Source organism: Pongo pygmaeus, chromosome 17, assembly GCF_028885625.2.
Source record: "Pongo pygmaeus isolate AG05252 chromosome 17, NHGRI_mPonPyg2-v2.0_pri, whole genome shotgun sequence".
NCBI lineage: Eukaryota > Metazoa > Chordata > Mammalia > Primates > Hominidae > Pongo > Pongo pygmaeus.
In genome coordinates, this window is record NC_072390.2 from 27,401,156 (window position 1) to 27,414,890 (window position 13,735).

Consider the following 13,735-nt stretch of genomic DNA (forward strand, 5'->3'; position numbering starts at 1 on the left):
CCAATCTGCCAAGACAGGAATTTCGAACAAATTTAAGGGAAAACATTTGTTGAATGTTAAATATAAACTACTGAAATAAGTGGTCATACATAATATAGTGGCTGACATTGGCCCCTTGAAACAGTGTGATATTAAAAATCAAAATATTTTTTAAAAAATGACTGCTTTAATCTCTGAAAGTTTTCATATAGAAAAACTGAATCACTGAAAACATTATGCTGCATGAAATAAGCCAGACACAAAAGGACAGCACTGTATGACTCCACTTACATAAGCTACCTAGAGTGGCCAAATTCATAGAGACAGAAAGTGGAACAGTGGTTGCCAGGGCTGGGGGAGGAGGAAGGAGGAATTAGAGTTTAACAGGTACAGAGTTTCAGTTGGGGGAAGACGCAGAAGTTCTGGAGAAGGACGATGGTGATGGTTGTACAATGTGAATGCATTTATAATGCACTGAACTGTACACTTAAAAATGGTTCACATAGTAAATTTGATGCTATGCATATTCTACTACATTTTTTAAAAGGAGGAAAACACCAAATCAGATGTGTAATTCAAGAACTAAAATCCTTCCTTCCTCCCTTCTTTCCTTCCTTCCTTCCTTCCTAATTAACATGAAACATAATCCTTGCCTTTGGCTCCATCACCCAGCATCTCCCTCACTGGAAGAACCTCCCTCACACACCCGTTACCCACACAAGCAGTAAGGGCCACTGAAGGGGCACATGGTGTCCACGCACGTGGAGGCTACACAGAGCCTGTTGGTGTTTCACTAAGTGCTCCCCACAAGTCACGGACATGAAATGGTTTGTTTTTTCATAATCATCTAAAGTTATTTTTCTAAATTTTGTAATTTCGAAACTGCTGAGAGACTACAAATCCAGTCCAATTTATTTTGCTTTGTCTCATCATGCACCATATAAAAGCTGACTGTAAACTCATTCTAAGCCTCACCAAAGTGGTCTGAGTAAGACCTAGGGAGGACGAAGGCTCACTAGTGATTATATTACAGCTAGATCTCAGGTGGCAGCCTCAGTGTGGACAACTGAATGAGATATTCAAGGAAGGAGAGTAACTCAATTTTCGTTTCTTGGGTTCAGCGACTGGAATGATTCAGAATCAACTGAAAAAAAAAATGTCAAATTCAATGCCCTCCTCCCAAACATTTTAAGTGTTAATTTCTATGATAAAGTTAGACTTGGTTATAAAGGAAATGTGTCAGATAGAAATGATGGGGCCATAACCTCAAATCCTACCATCCAGATAAAAAACACTGTTAGATGGACACAAACATGGGAACGAATGACAGACAATGCAGACTGCTTGGGGGGAATGGTGGGACGGGGGTATGGGCTGGAAGGCCACCTATGGAGACTATGCTCACTACCTGGGTGATGGGATCATTTGTATACCAAGCCTCAGCAACACACAATTTACCCATTTAACAAACCTACACATATACCCCCTGAACCTAAAATAAAAGGAGAAAAAAAATCAGTGTATTTTGTTGTATGCGAAGTCAACATTAATTTTTTACAAATTAAAAACAAATCTTGGCTCTTAAAAAAATAGGCACTGCTGCATCTAAATATCTGAAAATTTCATTTGAGATATTAATAGGGTTTTGAAACAAATATACTGATTAAAGTTTTTTTTTAATTATTATATTTTAATAGACTTATTTCAGCTTGGGGCTTTTTAATCCAATCAAAAATTAGATGAAGATTTGTATCTTCTATTTCTTACCTGGCAAATAATAATTTGAATTGAGAAAATATGCATTTAGCAAAAGCTGCCCATTTAGCTGAGTCAAAATTAAGCTAAGAGATGAATCCATACCAAATTGCCTCTAAATTATTTAATAATACTAATAAAGGGAATAAATCTGTTGAATATTGCACTGGGCCGGGTTAGAGGCTAAGCTCCTGGTGTGTGTTATTGGGTCTCACCTGGTCAATAACTCTTTGAGGTAGGTTTTAAACGTCTTCCCATGGCTTTCAGGGTCCTATGTGGTGTGACTCCCGCTCCTAGCTCCAGCAGAGCACACTCCTGCTCTTCCCCACGCTGGATCACTCAGCCTCCATGGCCTCTTGGTCTTGACAGGATCCAGGTCTTTACTCAAAGATGCATCCTCAGAAAAGCTGTCCCTGTCTGCAACGCCCATTGCTCTCTAAGCCCTTATCCTGATTCCTCTTCAGCACTCCTGGCACTTCCCACCATGACAGTCTATTTTCTCCACTTACCTGTGGACTGTCTGTCTCCTCCATGGGATTTAATCATCAAGAGGCTAGAAACTCCATTGCTACAGCTCTAGCACCTATAGCCAGGCCCACGGTAGTCATTCCACGAACAGCTATTACTAATATTTTACAGATAATAGGACTAAAACGGGGAGCTTCAGAACTTGCCCAAGGTCAACAGCTACACATTGATAGAGCCAGCAGCTGACCTGGGCAGGGCATCTAGACCCATGGTCAACAGCCTGCACATTCATTTCAAGAAGATCCAAATGTATGCACCTGAAATGAAAGACTAGGCTCTTCACCAGATGCATGTTCTCACGTGAAGAGAATACGCAAGGGTACTCCAAAGAACAAAAGTGAAGGCTGTCGTTCTCCCATGGATGCCTGGGTAAAGTATTCCTTTTCTGAACTTCAGTTTCCTATGTTGTAAAATGAGGATAATGCCACCCAATCTTCCAGGCCCATCATGAGGACCAAATGATACAGAACAAAAAAGCAAATATTGTTAACTGCTTAGTGTCATTTATATGTACAAGATTACTTTGTTTTCTAAAGCAGACTGATCTGAAAATACTGCGCTGCCACTTGCCTAAGATTTAGACTTTTTATCTTACTTTTTTTTAAAGAAGAAAGCTATATGGAAAGCTGGATTTGATGCTTTAATGTGCTGGGTCTGATGAACTATATTTTGGATTACCTCTTAAATACTCACCACTAGAAAGTCATTAATAAATGTGGCAAAATGTGGTTTTCTAGCATATAATCGTAAGCCCACCCAGGAATGATCTTATCAGACTAAGAATGTAAGGTAGGCTGAGAAGAGGATCTTTATTTGTTTCACTCGGTGAAAAATCTCAGGCATCTAAAACAATGCATAGCACATAGCAGGTGTTTAATAAATATTTGTTGAATGTTGACTGATTTGAAAGAAAAGGATAATTAGAGAACTGTCTGAATATTCTGTGCCAAAAACATCTCTCACTGGAGACATGGTGAAATTTAAGAGGGGAAAAGTCTTTTCAAGCCCACCGTCATCTTCTCTTCATTACTCTCTAAGACCTGAATAAGCCCTGAAGTGTGAATAAATAGGGAAGTCTTCCTTAGCACAAGGAAAATGTGACTGATAAGTGCATCCAAAGAGAAAACTTCAATTACTTTGTCAATCCATCTTCCTTCCCAAATGAGAAATTGACTCTAAACAAATATATGTAGTCATTTTTCTATTTTCTGGGTCATCACACAGAGTGCACACTGCTGCCCCATCCTGACACTTTCCTCTCTGTCTTTCATACGGGTACCCACAGACATGATTAAATTCTTAGTCACATTTCCATGAAAATTAGCAGCAGCATCATTCCCAATTCCCCACAGGTATAGCTAAGACATGGAAAGCTAAATGAGCTTTATGTAGTCCCATGCTATACTACCTGGAAAAATACTAAGAGAATTATGTTTTCCCAACACTGATATCCACTTTCACTTAATTACAGCCTTTTTAGAGGTAAGAAAACTTAAGGGGACAACATAGACTATAAATACATGTCATAAGTATCAAATAGCTATGGTTATAGCTATGATTATAAGTTACCTTTACATTTTTAATATTGTAGACACATTTATTTAATTTTTTTATAAAACAGGGTTATATTTTTAAGCACATAGAATCTACCAAGTATCAATTGTATAGAACTGGAACACTGAGGTACAAGTACACAAAATACCACATTATCAAACCAGGTAGGTGTTTTTATATCATAAAACCCTTCTTAATGCTTCTTAATCTATGTGATAATTATAGAATGTGCTGCAGTATATAAAGTGATAGAATGTAACAGTGCTAATAAAAAATACCAGGTTACTATATGAAGATTTTTGTGCTCAAATAGTAATCCTTATGATGAAGTTCAAGAAATTTCCCCACTGTGGGCTGGGTGCAGTGGCTCATGCCTGTAATCCTAACACTTTGGTAGGCTAAGGCAGGTGGATCACCTGAGGTCAGGAGGTCGAGACCAGCCTGGCCAACACGGTGAAACCCCGTCTCTACTAAAAATACAAAAACTAGCTGGGTGTGGTGGTGAGTGCCTGTAGTCCCAGCTACTTGGGAGACTGAGGAAGGAGAATCGCTTGAACCGGGTGGGAAGGTAGTGGGAGGCTGCAGAGGTTGCAGTGATCTGAAATCGTGCCACTTCACTCCAGCCTGGGTGAAAGAGCGAAACTCTGCCTCAAAAAAATAAAAAGAAAAAAAAGAAAACAGAAAAAAATTTCCCCATTGCTACTAGAGAAGATCAACTTATATGAAACGAATCACTCACTCACTGATAAAAGAGAAGTTAGGTTTGGCATGGTTTCACCACCAAGAAAACCGTGATGACTCAGAGCTAGCAGCAAAAGTTTAATCTACTATGACATGAATGTTCACTTGAAATACAAAAATTTAAACAGAATTTACTATTTATTTCCCCTAAATATGTATTTCCAGAGCTAACGTCACTGCTTCAGAATAGTTATCAAGCCAGCTTGCATAAAACTCCAAACTGCATTTTAATTTTTTAAATGTGGTTAAAAATAACCTCACACATAAGGATATGGGGAAACAAATCTATACACTGGAGCACTAACTTTTAAAAAGACACAGAAAAAGTAAAAAGCTAAAAATTAGAATGAAATGTTAGTCTCTCACTGTCATAACTTTTAAATTCATCTTGATGAATTATTATTCTTCATTTATAAAGATGGGGTCTTCCCACGTTGTCCAGGGTGGTCTTGAACTGCTGAACTCAAGCAATCCTCTCATCTCAGCCTCCCAAAGTGGTAGCATGACAGGCATGAGCCACCGCACCCAGCCCTTGATGAATTATTCACTTATTAGAATTACAGGACTGTGACAAAGATTTAGGTACTAAAAAATAAAGAAAATCACATCACGATGCTTTTCAAGAGATCCAAATTTAAGGCAATGATAAAGGAAATCTCTAATCATGTTTTTTTTTCTTACTGATTTTGATAGCCCAATGTTTAGAAAACACATCTTCTGAAAGTGAGAGAAAATGTGAAATGTTTGTATATTAATAATTATATGAATATAGGAAACAACAACAATATAAACCATGGGTCCAAAACAACAATTACATGCTGATGCCTAAATGGTCTAAGACAGGCATCAGCAACATTTTTCCATAAAGGGCCAGGGTATAAATATCTTACGCTTTGTGGACCAGTCTCTGTTGCCACTACTAAACTCTGTCACTGTAGCCTGAAACCAACCACTGATGCCATTTAAACAAATGGGCATGGCTGTGTGTCAGTAAAACTTGTAAACATTGCATTTTGAATTTCACATCACAAAATTTTATTATTTTTTTTGCTTTTTTTTAACTATTAAAACATGTAACAACCACTCTTAGCTCACAAGCCATACAAAAACTAGCAGCGAGCTGGATTTGACCAGCAGGACAGTTTGCCAACTCTTGGTCTCTAAAGTGTTACAGAACCAACCTATATACATAAATACACATACTCATGAAAGAATAAATCCAATAGTATTTTACATAAAGGTTTAGAAAATTTGCCCTCAAAAAGCTATGGTTCCATCTGATTTTCCCACTCATTTACCCTGAGAAATTCATAAGAGTCATTTCTGTTTTAGCATGGGAAAACCAGCCTTGGAATCAGTTTTTGAAAGGGAATAAATCATATTGCATACATTAATGGAAGAGGAGAAGAAGAAAAAGAAGGTGAAAACCCTGGAAACTAAGAAGCATTTAAAACTTATGGCTGTATACATATATTGGAAACTCAGTTTAAAAATCTAGACTTTAGGATAGTACATGCATGTTTGTAAGATGCTGTTTCCTCACTTCTAACAACGTTGCTTTGAGAATGTAACTCCTCACTTTGGTCAATGGGTCAGCTGGGTACAGCTCCACATTCTTTTATAAAATATTGGGTTTATACTGAGAAACTGCTTTTAGAACACTTCCAGTCTATAGCACACTTAATTACATATCATTTTAGATTGTTCACTAATTGTATTTTTGTAACTTTTTTTCCCAAGTAGATAAGTTCCTAAAGAGAAAAAGTCATTTCTTATAATCCTTCCTCTCCTACAATAATTACCATCATGTTTAGCATACATTGGGGCTCAAAAACAATTTCTAATGACTAAAGTTTGCTTAATGAGTAGTAAAAAAAAAGAAAAGAAAAAGAAATACCAGTATTTTCAGTTCTTTATTACAGCAAAAATATTTAATCTGATGGAGCAACAGTAGTTTTCAGAAATCTGAGCTGCACCCATGCACATAAGCACAGCCAGAGAGGTGGGGGAACTGCCAGTCCTTCCCTTTCCTCACTCAAATGCTGACACCTAAACCACTCTCAGGTCCAAACAATGAGTTGCAATCTGTTTGGGGGTGAGGGTCCAAAACACACCTTCTGTAACTATCAGAAATAAGACAGACTTGACAAAAGTGTTACAAGATGTAACACTCACAGATCTTATGCTACAAAGGCCTAATATTAATTATCAAGTATTCTATTAATCAACAGAAGAATAAATCATAAGAAAACATATAAATGCCTCCATGTCATTCTTCTCAAGTCAGAAGAGCCTTCAAAGGCCATATATGTGCAGCATCACTTCCTCTTCATTCACCTTTGTTCTTTCAATTACCTAACTGGCTGTGCCAGGATACACCTGGGCTTTGATCTTTACTACCATTTTTTTAAAGGCCTGTGCTAGAAACCTATAATTTTAATATTTTAAAGTTGACAACTTAGTCTAAGGTGGGCCATTGAAAAAAAGAAAAGGACAAGATGGTGACAAGAAATTATTTATTTGGCCTCATTTATCAAGGGAGGTTGAGTTATCTTGTGCCAGAAACAGAGTCAGGAGAGGCTAGAAAAGATTCTGAAATACTTGGGCTTCTTTTTAAAAGTTGATTTTTTCAAGTCAAGTTTCGATTTAAGAACAAAAATAATGAAATCAGCTACCTAATGTGAAATATTTCAAATTTTTTATCAAATGAGTTAATAGACAAAGCAAGAGTAAGTGCACTCTTCTGGGGCAATCTACCAGGACTAAATCTAAGGGCCCTCCCCACTCTCACAGCCTTAGCCAGCCCAGCCTCTCTGGACACAGGCTGGATCCTCTTGAGAGGGCAGGAAAGACCAAAAGGCCATCAGGGGAAGACACCTGTTTGGGAAACGACGGCCCCACAGGAGGAGCACAGCTGTGTTCTCCTCTTCCCCTCTCTTTATCACTGACAAGAACAGAAGCAGGAAATGGAACTTGGAAAAGCAACTAAAGCTGATTTAAACAGTCATATTCAACAGCACACACACATACAAAGAAAGCAAGAGACACAGAAAAGGAGGGTGTGAGCTGCAGCTGCAAGGAAATAACCAACAGCTAAAAAGGTTTTGAGGTCCAGTGAAGCCATAGTGATAAAGAGCTCAATGCTCCCTTCTTTGAAGTTATAAGTAGTTAAATGTAGGAAGGAGAGGGCAGGAACACAGTGAGCATCATACTGTCAAACCTTAGTGACAACATTAAACTCTACTTCACATTTAAAAGCTACCTTTACAAGATTACTTACTAAGTGTAATTATTCCTACGCTTTGGAGCATTAATGAAAAACTCTGCATTCATTAAAAAGTATAAAAATTGTGTTGTATCTGAAATCCAAATCAGAACAACAGGTTTCACAGTTTGAATCCTGAATGGAGCAAACTCATCACCAAATCTGCAGACCTAAAGTCCTAAAGGGATGTCCAATGTGATAGCCTGAAAAATGGTCCATTGCAATAATCAAGCTCCGAGTCACCATCTTCCTACTTTTCCCTCCCAATAAGAAGTAGAATTCTTTTTGGTGTTCAGTGGAACACATCTTTCACTCATCAGAAATTCACTAAACATTTCTTCAGTGGAAAAAATACCCACATTTTTGCATTGCCATTTTATCTTCAGAACACTTTCAAGATCACTGGGCATTCTCCTAGATCTCCCAGGTGCCAAGTGAGCCCTTGAGGCTGAGAAAAGTCCCCCACCAAGGCCTCCTATCTGGGATGGATGGAGACTCTTATTTGGATTCCCCAACTGGAATTCTAACACTTAGACACATTTGCCAGAAGAGATCTCAATCTTTTTCTCATATTTGCTGCTTGGGAAAAGATCAACTGGGTAATGCCCACTAATCTAGCTAAGACGTACTTGCAAATAAAAGAAGTATAATTTAGACTTTAAGGGGAGAGAGATAAAACTTTTATAACCTATCCTGTTAATTGCACCACTCTCACTAGCTAATCCAACTTTGACTGCCACATCCAAAGACCAACACCTTCACTCATTTAACCAATATCCAGTGAACACATAGTATGATTGAGACTCTTGTGTTCCTCTTTAAAACAAAACTTAAAACTAAAAGCAAACCTGATGGCATCCATGGATCAGAAGTCGGTTTAGTCAAGGTGTTCACTTGCTCCCAATTGAAGTCATCATCTTCAGACTGACTATATCCACATGTGCTATATGGCTCATCAAAGAGGCAGCCACCTAAAATGTAAAAGAATAAAAAGTAATGTAAATACCAACCAGACCTCTAGAATAAGCTATGATGATTACAGGAAGCCTTAGACTTGATGCCAAGTTTGATGCCAAACTAAATCTGATTAGGTCTTTCCACTCAGGAGCTGTGCATCCAACACTTAGTGATCCCTTGCCCAGTGCTGATGAGTATTAACCATGACTCACCCACACCGCTATATTACGCAGCTCTCCAAAAGCAATCTAATGTTGGTAGAAGCCAACTGAAGGTAAGACCTGGCCAGGCATGGTGGCTCATGCCTGTAATACCAGCACTTTGGGAGACTGAGGCGGGCAGATCACCTGAGGTCAGGAGTTCGAGGCCAGCCTGGCCAACATGGTGAAACTCCATCTCTACAAAAATACAAAAATTAGCTGGGCATGATGGCAGGCGCCTGTAATCCCAGCTACTCAGGAGGCTGAGGCGGGAGAATCGCTTGAACCCGAGAGGCGGAGGTTGCAGTGAGCCGAGATCATGCCATTGTACTCCAGCCTGGGCGACAGGGTGAAACTCTGTCTAAAAAAACAAACTAACTAACAAAAAAAAAAAAAAAAGAAAAGAAAAAAAAAGACCTAAGCAAATTTAAAATTCGTAGTTTCCAGATGTATAGGAATTTGAAAAATTGCTCTTGTATTCAAAATTTTAAGAGAACTGACTTAAATGTTCAACATGTTTTCAATAAAGAAAAAACATTTATAATTTGTCCAAAAAATAAAAAAAGAAATGCTTTCACCACAATCCTGGCACAATAATAGAGGACAAAATGCAGTACAAACCATGGTACAGCTTGCAAAATATTTTCCAAAGAATTATTCTAAATCTAACAAAGAAACAGGTTTTACTTTAATACTTTGGAGATTTGAGGTCTCAAAATCAAAAGAGATGATAAATTCACTTACAGTCCACACGTTTTAAAGGGAAAAATAAATTCAAGACTAAGCATGTGGTAAACATCTGCTGAATTCTGGTACTAGAAATGAAACTCCTTAAATAAAAAAACAAAGAATAATAGAAAATGCAGCACATACATAGCAATTCAGCTGTTTCAGCATCAGTAGCATTCAGCACGTTGATGATTTTGTCCCATCTCATATCCTCTTGAATGCCTCCTGTTACTTTTTATAGTATCAGATCTTTTCTCCATGTTTCACATGGGGAAAGTGATTAAATTGATCTTATTAATTATTATGAAAATTCTACTATCCATATAATGCTATTAATCGTATTAATTCAAAAAATTATAATTATTTGCCACTGATGACAATTAAGTGTTCTCGTTCAAGAAAACATGAATTTAAGAATATTTTTACATTATGTCCACAATCTGTGTCCTGTTGGCAAGAAGATAAGTAACACAGCCATTGTCCAACCTCAGAGCAAAACCAGATGTTAGAGGTCACCTGGTCCAACTTCTATCCAAATGCTTAGGTCAACTGTACAACTTCCCAGTCAGCCAGCCAGCCAGCCAGACTCTGAACAGATGAGGCACTCAGAATTTTGTAAAGCATCCTGACTATGTAGAACATCCCCCCTTAAAAAGGGCCAAACTCTGCTTCTTGAAATGTATACCCATTTATCTTTGCTCTATCCTGTGAAAAAATAGAAAAAAAAAAAGAAGGAAGGAAGGAAGGGGAAGGGGAAAGGCAAAGGGAGAAAAAGAAAGAAAAAGAAAGAAAGAGGACTGACGAAAGGAAGGAAGGAAGGAAGGAAGCAAGGAAGGAAGGAAAAGAAAAGAAAAGAATAGAAAAGATCTTAGCTTTTGCACAGTAAAGCTGATTATTTGAAAAGAGCTGTCATGTTCTAAGTCTTCACTTCTCCAGGCAACAGGCAAAGTATGCTTTGCTCCCTGCAATTCCTGCTACTAAAAGGTTTACAGGCCCTTCAACCATCCTGGCAGCTGTTTAGAATTCAACAGGCTACTGCCCTTAACCACATTCTCTTCTCAACAGTGCAGACAGGGTGCTGGTCCATTCTCAGCTTCTGCGAGCCTGAAATCCCATACGGCTTTTGCACACCACTGCCGTTGAGTCATCTCTCCACTTTTGTAACAAAATAAATGGTTTTCTGAATTAAATCCAGGACTCTCCATTTATCCTTACTAAATCCCATCTCGTGCTTTTGTGCCTCACTCCATCCTACAACTCTGACACTGTCATTCAATTCTGGTAATAGCCATCTTACCTAGTTTTGTGTTGTCTGCAAATCTGATGAGCATGCTTTCTACATTTGCCTCCAAGGCTCTGATAAACAATGTTAAACAAGATAGCATCAAGGAACCTCAGACTGTCTGTCCCTGCTTTCTAGCTTTGTCTTAGTTGTTAGCTCCAGATCTGATGGTGAAATTAGTGTCCCTGGACACTGTCTTCTCTAACACTTTTAACAATTACTTGTTTCAAGTAAACACTCCATTGAGAACAAAACAACTCAAAAGATACAGCCTTAATTCAATATTTCACTTGACAAGAACTGGTCATTTATATTGCCCTCTTACTGAGTTTTAACAACTCCAGAAACAAAATGGATTTGTTTCAAATGCATAATACTAACAACTTTCCAATTTGGGGTATGAAATGTTAGAAGACTGCAAACATTTATGAGCAATATTGTCTCTTGGTTGCAAACCCTAATTTTGATGTAGAAAACAGCTTCAGTATTGTAGCAATAAGCTCAAATAGCAACAGCACTAATAATATTCAAAAAGAATGAAATCCTCAATTCTGACAGAGAAGGTCCCCCAGTGGAAACAGATAGCACTCAGATGAAAGTCCTACAGTGCGATCTTAAACAGTGAGAAATCGTGATTAGCATCCACAAAACAACTTAAGGCTGGCTACAGACCTGGCTTACAAAACCACTATTGCACTAAAATAGAACCACATATAAAGCAAAAGCATGCACGTGTGGCTGAGAGCAAACCCAGAAGACTAATACAACACTGGTGCCAGGTTATAATTTTCCCATTACACAAAGCTGTTCTTATCACTTGAAATGAAACAAATAAAGTATGATATGGTTCTTTCTGGACTCATGAAGGATTATTGAACTACTGGAAAATGGAATCAACTATGAATTTCATATTACCCAGTGAGGATACATTTCCCTGCACACCAATTTTCAGATCCACCCCTAGCCTTCATTCAACAGATGTGGGACCCCCCAAAATAACAAAGATGGATTATTGAGCTAAAATAAGATGAGTTAAAGTAAATGACATCAGAATTAAAATAACCAAGTAAAGAAAGAACAACTAAGCTTTCAGTTTTCAGGACAGCTTTGGGTAATAGCAAAATGTATAGGTTCTGAGTCAAACACACGCATATCCCCAATTCTTCCACCGTTAGCTTGGTGATTTTAGACAAATCACTTAGTCTCCCAAGTCTAGATTCTTTATCTATAAAACAGAGATAACATGTACCTCACATGGTATTTCTGACAGTTAAATAAGACAGCAAATAAAAGTGTAACAAGAGTCAGGCATGTTTAACCAGCATCAATTATTATCAGTTCTTAAATCCTTCTTGCCAGATATACCTCATAAAACAAAGCACTCTCAGGAGTGCATTTCATTGCAACTAGTTGGAATATGTAACTGAAAACTTTCAAGTGCACTTCATGAGATGAAGAGTTGTGAGCATTCACATAGGTAACACCCTGTGGGTGCCTCTGTTAAACATGGAAGTGCCAAGAACAGGCAGTTAGTGAGGTTCTTCAAATAAATGCTATGGGGGACAATGAAAAAAATATTTTAAGGAGGCAAAGTCCCCTGAAACACAGTAAAAGGACGCATTTCTAAAAATACAGTCTTCTTGATTTTCTGAATAATACAGACAAATTTTGCCATCATCTACAGGAGTATGGTCAGCAACAGACTCCCTAACTTTTCTCCAGAACTGTCACACCTGGACTCCCAGCAGTCCATGGTTGTACTATATTTCTCTGTTAAATCAAAGTAAATGATTTGTGTTTCACAGGGGGGAATCACGACTAAACCCAAGTCATATACAAGACGGAGGAAAGTTGATACAAGCTGGATGGGGTGGTGTTCTGCATCACTCATTCTCTCTCTCTTTTTCTCTCTTTCGCTCTCACACATACACACGTGTACCTGCATGTCTCCATCATACCTTGGGAAAGGCTTTTCCTTAGCAACTTTGAATATAACACACAGGTTCTAGATAAGAATGAGTTACTATGCAAAAAGAAGTGTCAATGGATGGCAAATACCCAGGTAATTGATGACAATGATGATTCCTATACTGTTCCAAGACATGCAATTCAACACAATAACATAAAAATTAAATCAATAAAACTGTTAAAAGTATAAATTAAAAGGCAAGGGAAGTAGAGCAAAGAAAAGGACACTAGAAATGTGGCTAGGACTCCACCTACCCACCACTAAAAAATTTTTTAAAAAGTCACTAAGTTCATGTACCAGATTTTATCCACAGATTTCACTTTGAGTTTTGGGGTAGCTAGTGCAAAGAAGAAAATATGATTAATCATATAATTTACAGTATCTATAAAATAATATATAAATCTGATGATAGAGACTAACATTTACCCAGGACTCGTTTAATCCTCACACCAACTCTATGAGGTAGATACTATGATCCTCATTTTACAGCTACAGAAACCAAGGCATAGAAAGTTACACAGTCTGTCCAAGGGTCTCAAAGCTGGAGAGTCATGAAGCAGATACTTGAATCCAGGCATCCAGTCATAAGGGGCCCATATTCTTAACACTACAGGATAGTATCTCCCAAACTGGAGACCAAGAAGATACACAACTACCCTAACCCTTAATTCAGAGAGAACTATCTTCCTTCCCAGAACCCTGGGAAGAAGCAATTGCCAGAAGTTAATGAAGAGAGTTCTCAACAGCATCCCTCAGAACAGAGCAATGAGGTTTAG

The 13,735-nt window shown here is 38.0% G+C and overlaps 1 protein-coding gene across 13 annotated transcripts in view; it reads right to left on the reverse strand.

Moving 5' to 3' along the window:
- PTPRM (protein tyrosine phosphatase receptor type M) overlaps window positions 1–13,735 on the reverse strand; it is an 840,386-nt gene that overhangs the window by 622,087 nt on the left and 204,564 nt on the right. For all 13 annotated transcript variants that reach the window (XM_054460379.2, XM_054460383.2, XM_063653925.1 and 10 more), the window contains exon 2: window positions 8,671–8,793. In XM_054460379.2, the coding sequence (XP_054316354.1) occupies window positions 8,671–8,793 (123 nt within the window). The remainder of the gene's footprint in view (window positions 1–8,670; window positions 8,794–13,735) is intronic.